The following is a 14,720-nucleotide window of genomic DNA, read 5'->3' on the forward strand; positions in this document are numbered from 1 at the left end:
GTAGCAGGAAGTTGTGGTCCACAGCCCCGGCCCTCATCAATCACGCCGGCCCCTCTAAGCCTCCATAGCGGCTCTCCCTGGCCAGTCATAGCCTTCTGTGACCTGGCTCTGGCCTCCTCCCCACAGTTATTTCTCACAGCTTCTCATCACACACCATATGTTCAGCTCCCAGAGAATTGCACGATTTTTGTTCCCTAGTTTCTTCCCACTGTTCCTTTGCCCATGCTTGTCTGCCTAGAATTCCTTGGGGCCTCCTATCTGTACTCTAAAATATCTTGCGTAGACCAACTCTGGGGCCCCCTCCTCCTGATCTTCTCAATTGAAAGCCATCAGCTACAGGGGTTCTCAGCCTTGCTGCACATTAAAACCATCTGGCCAGCTTTTAAAAAGTACCCCGTGCTTGGTCCTCACCCTGGGGAGATTGGACAGAAACTAGGGGAAGGAACTGCGCACGGGTGAGGTGTCAGAGCTCGTCAGGTGGTTCTACTGAGCAGCCAGGTGGGGGAGCCCAGGTGGATAAGATGTTGAGTACTTGGCCTAGTGGTCATTCGTTTCTGCTTAAAGGCAGCATCTTTGGCTGATGACTTCCAACTTGGAGCCATGTATTAGTCATTTTTTCTGTTTCTATGACAAAATCCCCAATGCTGGGTACTTTATAATGCAAAAGAAGTTCATTATCTCAGTTGGGGAGATCTAGTGGTCATTCTATACAAGAGTACAGGATGGCCTCTGCTTGGCTCTGGTCAGGACCTTAGATAAGATGGCACCACCATCTGTGTGTGGTGTCCTGTCCGGGGAGCCAGGGCTAGAGGAGGGGCAGGGCTTGCTCACTCATCCGAGATGTGCAGCCCACCACCCGTGCACACCACAGCAGGCCAACTCTCTTGTCCTGGGTAGGGGAGAGTGTCCATGGGACATTCTGGTGACTGTGCCTTATTTTCAGTCTGGTTGTGAATGGCCTCGGTAACCAAGCTTTTCCATAAGTGCCTTCTCTTAGGAGGCTTACTCTAATTATTTCCTTTCCTGATACTTCATTATCGTAGGTATTAATTCCTTAGATGGGAGTGAGATCCCAATGCACGTTATCTTTACAAAGTTTCCGAGTTATGTTTCCCACAAATCTGGTCATAATTGACTTCCATATGGGAAATCATATTTCCAGAGTGCAGAAACTGGAAATGATTCCTGAGTTTTAGAGAATAGCAAGTAAAGAGTAATTTGAACTTGTTGGGGGAAAAAGTCTGAATTTCCTCTCTCCCTGCCTTCCTGGGGTTCTTGAATATCTTACTTGCGGACTGTATTGAGGAATTTTCAAGAACGGGTAACTGGAATGTTATAGAGGAAGGAAAAGGCTGCTGGTGGGTAATCAGTGCTTGAAGGAGAGAAAAATATGAAAATGAAGCAAAGCAGCCTGCTAGCGCAGCCCCTGCCCTCTCCTGCTTCCCGGGGGCTGTCTTTCTCGTGCCTTCTCTGCTTGGTGGGAAAGAGCTGCAGAAACTTATCTGAACATTGTTCTCTCTGCCTCTTGGCAGCCACGGGTCCCTCGCACCAGGCCAGTCTGAGAGGTGCTGTGCTACTTTCTCAAGGTTTGGGAGTAAATTGAACGGGAAGAGAGTGTCCCGAGAAGTGTCCTGACCGCATCAGTGTACTGTGGAGGGTTTTCAGGAGGATGGTGGTGCTGCATTTATCTTATTTTCAGCAAGGCAAGGTCAGCCAACTGCAGAAGGTGGCTGGCCGTGTTCTCTGAGGACATTATTGGCACTGGAGGACAGTTTTCTTTCTTTCTTTCTTTTTTTGTGGGTCTGGGGATGAAACTCAGGGGCATTCGACCTCCGAGCCACACCCCCTGCCCTATTTTTCTATTTTTTATTCTTTTTTGTTTTCTTCTTTTTTTTTTTTTTTTTTTTTTGGTGGTGGTGGTACCAGGGTTCCTGGAAACCCTTCTATCTCCGGGATACATTCCCAGACCTATTTTATACTTTTTTATTTGGAAACAGGGTCTATTAAGCCAGAGAGGCTGGCTTCGAACCTGCGTGATCCTCCTGTCTCCGCCTCCCAAGCACAGGGATTACAAGCGTGCACCACCACGCCCGGCTATTTTTAAACAGGGTCTCACTAAGTTGCAGAGGGCCTCACTTAGTAAGTAGCTGAAGCTGTCCACCAACCGCGATCCTCAGGTCTCAGCCTCCTGAATGCTGGGATTACAAGAGTGCACCACCACGTCCAGCTGACAGTTCTTCATTGTATGGAACTGTCCCTGGGATTACCGGATGTTTGGCTTCCCTCTTTGCTGTCATTGTGACAAGCAAAAGCACACACATGCATTTCCAGTTGTCCCCAGAGGGACATGATGGCCCCACTTGAGAGCCACCCCCTGGGTTAGCATTAAAACACGTCTTGACATTTGCGAATGTGATAGAATGACCTGAGGTTTATTACTGAGGATGGTTCTGGAATCTCCTTTTCCCAGGTCTGCAGCTAGGGTTCCCACTCCTCTCTGATGAATCTGATTTGGATGTGTTTAAGGGTGGAGAAGGGACTAAGGGCCTGCTGGGGTTCAGTTACTCTCTTGTCAGTCACAGTGAATGGAACCACATTTTGGGCCTGGCTGTTTGACCCAGACACCTGGGACAGTTTGTTTTGGAGCAGATCATTCAAAGAGAGAAAGATGAAGAGGTTGCCACAGAGAGAGTCGAAAGCCCTGGTCAGCTTTCGGCTTCAGCTGCTGAGATATTTTCTCCAGATTCCTTTTCCCTGCAACATGTCCTTTTGGGGGCTGCAGACTCAGCTTGCTGACAGGCATCTTTGAAGACAAAAAGAAAGGCTGCTGGAATACAGAATAACCAGGGAGAGTATCTCAGGTCCATGAAAATTAGATGAACAGATTGCTGGGAATTTTCTGTTAACAGAGAGCAGGCTACTGCTTATTAACCAAAGCAGCAACAGGAGGAGAGGAGGAGGAGAAGAAGAAATAATTAAAGATTAATGGCGGCAAGACTGTAGTGACTTCAGTGTCAGGAGGGCCTAATTTGCCCCGTAGCAAATTTAGCTTTAGGAAACCCCGGGGCTTCCCTTCGTGCCTAAGATTGCTGCCCTCTGCAGGCCAGAAGCGGAAAGGCAGTCTGCTACCCAGCCAGGCCCATCTGGGCTTCACCCTGGGTCACCACCAGTCTGGATCCATTTTCTCCTCTTGCAAGTGGACACTTTCCACTCGCGTTGCTTTCCTCCCTGTCTACCTCCTTCCAGTTTTATAGGGATAAGTGCCCTGGATGGCATTTGGTTTGTTTTGGATTACGTTTTCAAAAGTTATTTTTTAAATTGTTTTACCAGGGAGAGAAAAAGATTTGCCCATAACTCCATGACCTATGTGTTTGCAAATGTAACTGTTACTCATAGTGGTCATCATTTTCAGCAGTGACCAAATATTGTTTTTGAAGAAATTGCCTGTTGTTGTCCAGTCTTTCTGGCACCTGTTTCCTTGGGAGAGAGGGTATTGCCTGTCCTGGGTATGCAGAATGACCTCCTTCCAGGCAGATGCAGGCATCTTGCTTCTGAGACAATGTCTTTAATCTGCCAGCCTTTGTCAGTGAGGGCAACACAATCCTCCTGGGAAAGGTCCACCCCCTCCTCAGCCAGGGATTAGTTACAGCCTTTCTATTCACAGCCCCTCAGCCCCTTGGTTGGATGTCACTGAAAGAAATAGTGAATGAAGACCATTGAAAGGCGAAGGTCATCCAGTAATCGAGTCTGGTATTTTATTTCTAGCCTCAGTACCATCCTAATGTCCTCCCCAGCCAGCCCCGGTGGCACCCGCACTCTCCAAATGTCAGGTAAGTGCTTGGGCTCACAGAACCAACCGTGCTTCGGAAAATCCTTTCTCCGGAAAAGTTCCTTCTCTGCCTAGTTGTGAATTGAAAGAGATGACGCCTAAGGCTGGCATTGCTTGGCAAAGATGAATGATTTGCAAAGCAAAAGAAGCCTTCATGAGTCTTTAAAAGTGAGCTTTTTTTTTTTTAAATCATTCTAACCTCAGGTATTTTGGGTTTGGTTTTCTATCAGAGATATCACTTAAATTTTCTAAGTAACATTTTCCTGTCCTGAGAATTTATAAGTCAAGACTCAGGGATTATTGTTGTATTTTTTTCATTATTATTTTCATCATCACTACTACTAAGGATTTTTGTTTCAAGGATGAGCAAGATTTGCTTTGGTGGCACTGAATCTTTTATCCTTCGACCCAGGGGCCAGTAAACTTTTCCTGAAGAGTCAGTATTTTCACCGGTATTCTGCACTGCCATTGTTGTCTAAAATAGCCACAGGCAATACATAAATAAGAGGGCATGACTGCGCCCCAGTGAAACGTACACGAGCAGACAGCGCGATTTGGCCCGAGGGCTGTCGCCGCCCTGCCGCTGTCCTTCCTGGGTGAGCTGGCGCCTGCTGTGCGGTGTTGATAGTTAGGCTTGGGAGTGTTTTTTTAAGGCCATCTTTGTGAAAGCCTTCAAGATGTGCATTTTAAATTAGTCTTAATTGGTGTTTATGTGTCAAGCTTCTTCAGAAATGTACTGGTGAACTCAGTTTGCATAAAGTTGAGGTGAGCCTGGCCCTTTGAGAGAGCCATGGGGATCCATCCACTAAGAGCAAGGCAAACAAAAGTTTGTTGGGGGATCTTGTAACACAACAGTACAATTTTTTTTTTTTGCTATTATAAACACTTTGATATTTATGTAGTTTTTTTATGTAGTTTTTAAAGGTAAATTAGATTAATGGAGTGATGAGTCTCAGTCTTTCTGCATTTCAAAGGCAGTTTATTTTCCACACATGAGGAATGTTGATAGAAATGCTATTTTTATTAACATTGCTTTTATAAAGTTTTATACCTAGTAGTGCCTTTTTATCATAGTACTCTCTTTCTGAGGTGTGACCTGGCCCAGCTTTTCACAAAGGATTCAACAGTGCCCTTCCAGGTGGTCTTGCTGACTGGCAACCTTAGTTAGCCCCCCCCACCCTGTTGGACATGTAGTTCTCAGCCCCACCCTAGACTTCTCGCACTAGGGTCTCTCGGGTGGGGCCCAGCATCAGGTTCCCCAGAGGTGCTTTATGAAAACGGAGCTCTTTGTCCCACACTTCTGGCAGATGTCACCCAAGACAGTCACCACGCACTTTAGCATGATGAAAGCCCTGCAAAGTCAGGGACCCTGTCCACTCTACTTGACTTTCCCTAGACTGACTTAACCACCTGACACCCTTTGAGGAATGATGACTCAGCCCTAGACTGAGCCTTTTCTCGACTTGGAAGTTGATTGATGATCCCCACTGGAGTTTTAAAAATTCTTAAGTAGGAGACCCATCCATTTCCACGTGTAAGCCCTCCCCGTCCGCTGTTTCTCGTTTTGTGTTTGTGTTGTTTTGCTCTCATTTCTGAATTTTCTCCCATCTCCCCACTAACCATTCCCTCTGCCAACAAAACAGGCCATCCTTTCAGGATGACAGGTCGCACTGGAAAGCATCGCCCAGTGGAGAGGACAGCCTTTTTGATTATGTCCACGCCCAGAACCAGAAGAATGTAGGAGGGACGCACAGTGGGACGTATCGGGATAAACTCATGACTGCACTTTGAGAGACTGAAGCTCTTACTTCCAGTCACCACCGTAGTGCCATTGCATCCCATAAGTGTCTTGGCATCCCGTGGATGTGTTTGTACAAGTGTCCTTAAGGAATAGTTCTGAGAGGTGTTTTTTAGTGACCGTGTAAATATTTGAAGATAACCACGGTAGCTTAGCTAGTCATAATTTACTGTTGACTGCATTTTCAATAAAATGAAGGTAGTTAAAGGCTCAGGAATCATTTCGATATTCTGATTTTGAAACTGGAGTAAAAGTCTATGTTTATCATCTTGCTATATACCTGATATTCTTTATTATTTAATTAATGGGACCAAATAAAACCAAAACCCTTGGGAAGATAGCTCAGCATGTACTGCTGTCGTAGGGATTGAGATGGCTAGGGTCTGGCCTCCACCTCGGTGTCACCTTAGATGGGCTATTTACTTCGGTTGTCCTCATTTCCCTATCCGAAAACAGTGAGTTGGACTACGTGGTCTCCAAGATCCTTCCTGACTCTAGAATTCTTTGATTTATTAAAACTCAGTTTCTTTTAGGCTGAGGACATACATTCAAACTAACTTCTCATAAGGAAAACTCTAGTGTGCCCTTCTGCAACAGAAACTCAACAAAGTATATAACTTATTAGATGTTATACATATATATAAGGAGACTTTGAATTTTTTTTATCTTGAAGCAGTTTAGCCACTTTGAATTTCAGCCTTAGCACTAATCATAAATTGCATAGCATCCATCTTGATAGAATTTGCTGCTCGAGTGTAAGAGTAATTTTTAATGCCTTAATGATTGGTGCTGCTAACTTGCATGATTTCAGAATCCATCATTGTGAATACACACTGTCAGAATTGGGGGCCAGATTTCACTCGAAACTTCACTCCTCTGAAAAGCAGCATGCAGTTGGGGCTCAGCTAGGGCTCAAATGAAAACCTGTAAGGTTTCACGGAGGTCGTGCCAAAGCAACCCGTAGTGTAGGTAGGATGGGCATGGCCCCAGTCTTTTTGTAGAGCTAGAAAACTGTGTGTGGTCTGTAGGGTGAAACTTACACCCAAATATTTATTTTCCCCATTTCAAGTCACGAGTCAAACTTTTTTTTTGTCTTACTAGATAGGTCTGAAATTTTTTTTCATTAGTGTTTTTATGAAATCGGGTAATTATTGTGCCACTTTTATATGTGCAATTATGATTTGGCCCATTTTAAGCCCTTAAAAATGTATTGACATCTTTCAAGATATACTATTGCTAAAATCCGATCATTTTTGCTTCCCACAAAAGTCTATTCAGGAGGAGCATACCTTGCACAGTGGTGCAGACCACCTATCAACTCTCCCTGAGATATTTGTTTACAGGTATATTCCATTTTAGCAGATGTTTTGATCCTCAGTGTGTGTGCTGCATCCAAATAAATGTGTTCTGAATCTTTTCATCTCACTGGTAACATTTTAAAAAAAAATGTGTTTCCAAGGAATAAAGATTTTTCTCCCCACCCCCTTCTTTGACTCCATCTTCATTTCATTGATTCTTGCTTCTGCACAGAAGTCTCGGTTGTGGATGGTCTCGGTGGTGGACAATTGGCTCTTGGGAGTCTGAAGGCGAGCTTTCAGTTAGGTGGCACGGAGCACCATCATCCTGGAAGGAGCCTGCTCTTGGCAAGAGTGGCTCGCTCTTCTTGCTGGCAATGGCTGAGGCATTTCTTCATTGCGGGAAACTCCAGTGAAAGCTGTAGCTCCTCCTCACTGGTGCTGAGCAGATGAGGTGGGGCAGTGAGGTTTGCCTGATGACGGTCCTACGGGGAGGGTGGGTGTTTGTCTTGGCCTTTACTCTTCCTGGCTGGAAGGCACCCGTACCTGTGTCTGTGGACTCCTGGAGATTGGTGTGTGTGGTCCAGTGCCCTCTAATAAATATCTCTACTTAAAGTAACTTGACTGGATTCAGTTGTCTGCAACCAAGAAGTCTAATCAGTGCACATACTTATGATACCCTGCTTGTTAAATGAAGTGTACATCTTGTGTTTCTTAACTTAGTGGCCCTTTCTCTGCTGCATTTGATGGCTTTGTTCTTAACAGCCTCCTCTTCTGCCATGCCGTTAAGTATGGGTGTTTTCCAAGGGTCTTCCTGTGCCCGCTGCCATTCTCACTTACCCCAGACTGTGGAATTCTCTCATTCTGTCACAGCTTCGTAGTGCACCTGACTCTGAAACCATCATCTCCTACTCAGACTACTTTTATAAGCTCTTAGATTGACATTTCAACTTGGACATCCCGTGTACACTTGAAACTCCGCATGTCAAAAATCAAATATATCACCTCTTACCACTACGCCTAAACTCCACAACTTTTCTTCCACCTGAATTCTCTCTTTTCCCCAAAGTAAGAACTTATGCCTCATTCACAACTCCTCTCCTCTGGCCGCCCATGTCTAGGCGTTCCACAGGTAGGTTCAACTGCGCCTCCTCCGTACTTGTATTTAGCCCTTCCCCTTTCTGCATCCTCGCACTGATCTTGCAGAAGTATCCTTCCTTTTTCTGAGAGATGTCCTTGCTGATCTTTCTGACTCCTGACAAGCTCCTTCTTCTTAGAGTCACTACAGTGATCTTCCTAAGTCACCTGAAGGTGCCATCATCTACCAGGGCTCTCCCTCGCCCCCTCACCCATAGGGTGAAGTCCAAGCCTCTCTCTCAGGCCCTCCCTGTGCTGTATCTGTCCTGTGCTCCAGCATATCCCCCTCCACAGTGCTCATCTAAAACCCTACCATACCAAACGCTTCTGTTCCCGGCAAACGCCACACCCTGCTGTTACTCACAGCTGTACCTCTGCAAATGCCGTGCCTTCTACCTAGACTCCTGTCAGTCTCACCCCTCCCCAACTCCTGCGCATCTTGACATCTCATCTTCTCTGGGGACTCTCGTGAAGGCCCCCACCTCTGCAAACTGGGTTAATTTCTCTGTTCTGTGTTCCGCTACCACCTCCTCCTCCCGCCTCCAGGTACGGCAACATTGTACTCACAGCTTGGTATTAACACAGCCTCTTTTGTTCATCTCGCCCCGGAGCCTGTACACTCCTTAAGTACCCTGAGTACAAGCTCCGTTCCCCAGTGCCTGAGTGATAGCAGGTGCTCAATGAAGGTCTACTTGGCAAATGGATTGTGCTGCATTCATTCTAAAGAAAATATCTAACCAGGTAACTGGCAATGATACCTCATCTCTGGGGCGGTCCAAAGGTAATCTGAACAACCTTATCCACCGTGGTGGGATCACATCTTGAATAAGAAGAACATGGGACGCCATGTTTTTCTGGATTCAGCCTCATCATCTGAATCATCTGAATCTCATCATCAATGAGTCTTACTGTGTTCTCAGTTGAGGCGACAACAGTCTAATGTTGAGCAGGGCAGAGGACAGCCCAGTCGTGTGACGTTGGAAACTCCACTGGGTTGACACTGATCCACAGAGGTATGTCACTTCACCTGATCTCCCTGACCACTCTGCAAGGTGGGTGATATCCTGTCGTTCCAGATGTGGAAGCTCAGGCGTAGGGGTTAGCCATGCAGTACATACATGTCACACAGCTGGTAAGTAGTGAGAAATCTGGCTCCAAAGCCAGCTCTTGGCATCTGGGTTCTCAGGCCTCCCCACCAACCATCCCATCATCATCACACTGAAGAGCACTCTTTCCACTACCATACCACCACCACCAGGGGTCTAGTAACCATCCAACCCCCCCCCCCACACACACACACATCCCCACCACACCCAGGCACTCACCAGTGGCTAGGGATCTTGTCCATCAACAGTAATCCAATAACCCTGGCTCCCCCATCGTGCGCTCTCTAGTGTTCTAACCACCATCCTCACACCTCATCAACTGACAATGGAGGAATTCATTCAAAGCAGTCCCATTATTTGTTCTTAGACATTCCTTATTTGAGATGCTCTGCTCCTTCCCAAGAATTCATAAAATAATAGATGCTTCCAGAGCATTACCTGTCACAAACTCAAGCTCACTGTCCCACAACTAATGGAATTAACTTTTTACACTCCCGATGCTCATATCCGTAACTGTTCTTCTATCATCCGTCCTTGCTTCTGCACTCCCTTGGAACATCTGACAGTGAGTTGACAGCATCACTGGGTGATGTAACTCACGAGGGTCTGACGTCTTGAAAGCAGGCCGGGTAAATAACCTTGCCCTTCAAAACCCTCTTGTCTGTTTGGTTGCTTGCTTTTCCGTTTTCACAAAATGGTCCTCTTCAACAGCAGAGATGGAATAAGGATAGTCAAGAGTTCCCTTTGTCTTTCTTGCCTGTTAATATCGCACGGCCCTTTTGGGTCACTGACTCCAGCCGCCTGGGTCTGGCTCCAAACGAGTGGAGGAGCCTTTTTGTTGCCCTTGAGTTTGCAGCTTTTGACTAGTCCTTTAGGAGCTGAGCTCATCAAAGAACTCCTTAGGTGGCCATATTGATCCCTTTGGATCAATATTTCTCAAACTGAGCTCTAAGTCAATTCCCAAACTGACCAAGTCTTCCAAATGTTCCAGGTAAATACCCTAAATCGGCCTAGAATAAAAGCTTCCTCCATCTCACAACAGGAGGCCACAGGCAAATGCAGGGGCAAGGTATAGGGGGCAGAGAGAAAAAAAAGCAGACTACTGTTAAAAGGAAATTCCCTTCTTAGTGTAGGAAAACTGGCACATTTTAGGAAGCTCTAGGGGTCTCTAAAAGGCAAACGTGAAATTGACATTCAGCTGAACCTCAGCAAAAGAAATCGATCATTGTGCAAATAGACCCGCTTCCCTTCAAATTAGGGAGCCAGTCGATGGCATAGGTGGCTTATTAGATGTGGATTGCTGGGTCCTTGAGTGTTTGGGAGTTAGACCTAAGAGTCTTCATTTTAACAATTACCCCAAAGGAGCCAGCTGGAGGCAGGCGGGGGCAGAACCTCGCATGGGAAAATTGTAGCATCTTACCTGGTTCTGTCGGCTTTTCTTTTAATTTCCGTTAGAGGCAAACTTTATCAGTAGGCATAATGTTAAATAGATTGATACTTCATTTATTGGTGGTACTGAGGATTGGACCCAGGGGCATTTTCCCTCCAAGCTATACCCCCAGTCAGCCCTATTATATTTTGATTTGGAAACAGGATCTCGCTAGGTTGATGAGAGTCTCACTGCTTGCTGAGACTGTCCTCAGACCTGCAATCCTCCTGTTTCAGCCTCCCAAATACCAGGATTGCAGGCATGTGACACTACGCCCGGCTGGATACTTTTATAATTAGCAAAATCCAAAGTAGTAGATTTGGAGTCTCGTGGTTCACATCCCAGCTTTGCCAGTGACTATTCATGTGATCTTTGGCTGATTTTTCTTGTCTCATTTTCCTCATCCCCAAGGGAAATCTAACAATATCTCACTGTTTGGAGAATTAACTGGCATGATGTCTGTAAGGTGCTTTGCACCATGTTTGATGTGAGCTGGTAGCAATTTTTAGCAGGTTTTGAGATGTAAGGCTTCAGGACAGAAACAGGCCAAGGAGAGTCAAAGTCTAGCTCAAGAAATGGTATCTCTCACGGGTTGATGGGTAGAGATGTGTAGTCTAAGTTTAGCAATGGAGAAGGGCGCGTGGTTCCAAAGGAAAGGTCAGGTGGAAGAGGGCTAACACCCTACACAAAGACGTGGCTCTTTGAAACTGACGAGCTAAGAGCAGAAACACCATGGGGCTCTTTTGAGAGGGAATAAAAAAAGAAATGATATTTCTGTCTGTGAATCCTAGGCAATACCTGGCCGGGAGCAATGTGGACAATGCTTCCACATTGTGGAAGCCCTGGCGCAGGGTGAGGAGTTGGTGAGGCTGCTGAGCTCTCCTAGTACAGTTGGGACTCAGAAATTTGGGGAATCGAAACAGAATGTCTGCTCAGCTCCCAATTTATCTGCTTTGGGATTTCATCTCAGACAAAGCAGGGGAAGCTTTGACCTCTTAGGAGACTGAGTAGAAAGTGAATAATAGAGAACCATTGTCTCTTTTTATTTCTATTTTTTGTTTGTTTATTTATTTATTTATTTATTTTTGTGGTACTGGGGATGGAACCCAGGGGCATTCTACCTCCGAGCTATATCCCCAGCCCTAGTTTTTATTCTTTATTTTGAAACAGGGTCTCACTGAGTTGCAAAGGGCCTCGCTAAATAGCTGAGGCTGTCCGCGAACCACGATCCTCCTGTCTCAGCCTCCCAAATGCTGGGATTACAAGCATGCGCCACCATGCCCGGCTCGTCTCTTTCTTTTTAAAAATAGGTAATACCGATGGGTAAAAATTCAAACAAAAAATGTCCAAGTTGTTTCTTTCCCGCTTTGTTCTCAATTTCCGTGTTTACCCCAGAGGCAAACATTGGTAGTATTTCTTCTTGTTAATCTCAAGCTGTTTTATGTATAAACAAGTACATATATTTATTTAACCAATCAATATGGAGAGGTGTGAGCTGCATCAACTCCCTATGATCACAGTTTTCTTCCATTCTTGTGCACTCGAACACATAAATCCGTAGAATAAATTCCTCAGAAGTAGACTCGCTGGGTCAGAAGACCTGTCTAATGTGGATGCCTCCTTGTGAAATTTCCTTCTAAAGCTTTTCTGCCTGTTGATGCCCCATGTACATACCTATGATTATCACTGCCTCCATGACCTCAGAGGAAGCCTTTGCTAACTTTTTAAGATTTTTGTCAGTCTGGTTGATAAGAGCCAAAATTTGTGTTTTAATTTTATTTTTCCAATGAGCAAGGTTGCATACCTTTCCATCTTGGTCAATGTCATTTTATTATTTTTCTGTTATTGGAACCCTTGTGCTTGAGCTGTAGGGTGTGTGTGTGTGTGTGTGTGTGTGTGTGTGTGTGTGTGTGAGGGGGGGGCGGGGGAGGGAGGGGGAGAGAGAGAGAAAGAGAGAGAGGCGGGGGGGGGGAGAGGAGAGAGAGACAGACAGACAGACAGACAGACCGACCCTAGGGATTGAACCCAGGGGTGTTCATTCTACCTCTGAGCTACACCCGCAGCCCTTTTTTATTTTTTCATTTTAAACAGAGTCTCGTTCATTTGCTGAGACTGGTCTTGAACTGGTGATCCTCCTGTCTCAGCCTCCCAAGTACTGGGACTACTGGCACATGCCACCACATTGGGTAAGCTGTGCTCTTTAATAAAGACTGGGCTGCTGAAGTACGATTAACCGTGTCATCTTGGCATTTATGATGGCGAGGAAAGGGAAGGTCAGGAGGAGTTGGTCTTTATCCGACCCTGTGAAAGCACATTTCCAAGAGTTCAGTTAGCAGTCAGCATGATACCACCCTGAGAGCTGAGAAGGGAATAGAAACAACATAAAAATAGCAGAGGCAATGCAGTTGATTTCTAATGCCTGGGTTTCTTTCCTGTTTGGGAGTGTATTGAAAACTTTCCACTCAGGCTACCTGAATGCCCACGCAGACATTGTGAATTTCCCTGGTGCATTTGACCAAGGAAGGATGGATTTGCTTTTAGTTACAATTAAATTTCTAACGTATTCCACCCTAAATCATAGCCACGTCCCAAGTCTCGTCGGTGGTTTCAGTGGAGGAAAGCCTACAGAATTTAAAATACCAAAACCGTTGCAGTCTAGGCAATCCACTAAAACGGGTTGGAATAATTAGAGGAACATCCCCGCGGGCTCACGTTATGAGAAACCCGCAGAAACCTACCTAATCAAGCTTTGCCGAATGGCGAATGGTTTAAACATCCACTTTCTGCAGCTGAGACCTCAGAAGCTAGAAGTGTTGCTATGCTAACAACCCAGCCAGCCTCATTTCCTGGTTGAATAATAGACATCGTACCTATATTAAAGGCAATTAAGCCAAGCCCTTAAAATTCAGCCCCAGCATCTGGCCTCAGACACTAAGGCTGTTTATTATATAACAGGAGCTTCTGGGAAGCCTGCAAGAACTGGGGAGCAAAAAGGAGCATCTGAGCTTTTCAAGTACTAATGGATGGCAAAATAGATTAATCCCTATTTGTGTCACCTTAGAAACATGAGTACCCAGTTTTCAGCTCTGGCTCTGGCTCCCTCTGGTCGTGTGTGTAACTACAACTTCTGGAACCTTTCCTTACCAGGTTATGCATTTTATACATCGAACCTGCACTCTAGTTTGGAATAAGTAATGTTTTATTTCATGCATTTGGCGAATTGGGAGGTGTCTGGGGAGCAGAGGAGATGCACATCCTGCTCACGCTTGAGTCTTCCTAAGCTCGGGGTGCAGAGGATGGCCAAGTGGCTGCTCAGCCAGTAGTTGACAGCCCAGGGGCCACCTTTCACAACGGTGATTATTTTGTCTTGCCATTCCTTGAAGGCCCCTTGTAATCCTGTGTGGGGATGCACTGGAGCAGCCATTAGTGACTAGTCTGCTCTTACTTTTGTCTTTCTGAAAGAAAGGAAACGAGTCTTCATTTAAAGCAGAGTGGAGTAGGAGCCAGGCGTGGTGGCGCATGCTTGTAATCCCAGCATTCAGGAGGCTGAGACCGGAGGATCGTGGTTCAGCTACTTAGAGAGGCTCTCTGCAGCTTAGCAAGACCCTGTTTCAAAATAAAGAATAAAAACTAGGGCAGGGGGTATAGCTCAGATGTCAAATGCCCCTGGGTTCTATCCACAGACCCGCAAAAAAAAAAAAAAAAAGTAAAGTAAAAATAAAGCAGAGTGGAGTGGTTAGACAGAATTGAGAGGCAAAAAAATAAATAAATAAGTAAATAAACAAAAATCGTAAGAAACCAAGAAGGGAAAGAGCACTGTTGGACTTATTGGACGTGAGTGCTAGAAACCAGGTGTGGTGGCACACGCCGATAATCCCAGCACTTGGGAGGCCGAAACAGGTGGATGACAGGTTTGAAGCCAGCCTCAGCAGTTCAGTGAGGCTCTCAGCAACCAGTGAGGCCCTGTTTCCAAATAAAAAACAAAATACGGCTGGGGGTATAGCTCGGAGGTAGAATATCCTTGGGTTCAAACCCAATACCAAAAAGAAGAGAGTAAATGTTTGAAAGAAAAACAACTCTATTTGTATCCATTGTGCTTTTGGTTTTTCAACACAAGAAAAAGATT

The 14,720-nt window shown here is 45.6% G+C and overlaps 1 protein-coding gene across 6 annotated transcripts in view; it reads left to right on the forward strand.

Moving 5' to 3' along the window:
- EPB41L4B (erythrocyte membrane protein band 4.1 like 4B) overlaps nucleotides 1-14,720 on the forward strand; it is a gene marked incomplete at both ends in the record, with an annotated part of 147,535 nt that overhangs the window by 75,386 nt on the left and 57,429 nt on the right. For 4 of the 6 annotated variants that reach the window (XM_080709161.1, XM_080709160.1, XM_080709162.1 and 1 more), the window contains one exon: nucleotides 3,766-3,830. In XM_080709161.1, coding sequence (XP_080565287.1) covers nucleotides 3,766-3,830 — 65 coding nt within the window. Of the gene's footprint in view, nucleotides 1-3,765; nucleotides 3,831-5,445; nucleotides 5,621-14,720 lie in introns of those variants that run through there. The other 2 variants (XM_080709164.1, XM_080709165.1) reach the window with 2 other exon arrangements.

The sequence above is a fragment of the Muscardinus avellanarius genome (genome assembly GCF_963383645.1).
Source record: "Muscardinus avellanarius genome assembly, chromosome: 13".
NCBI lineage: Eukaryota > Metazoa > Chordata > Mammalia > Rodentia > Gliridae > Muscardinus > Muscardinus avellanarius.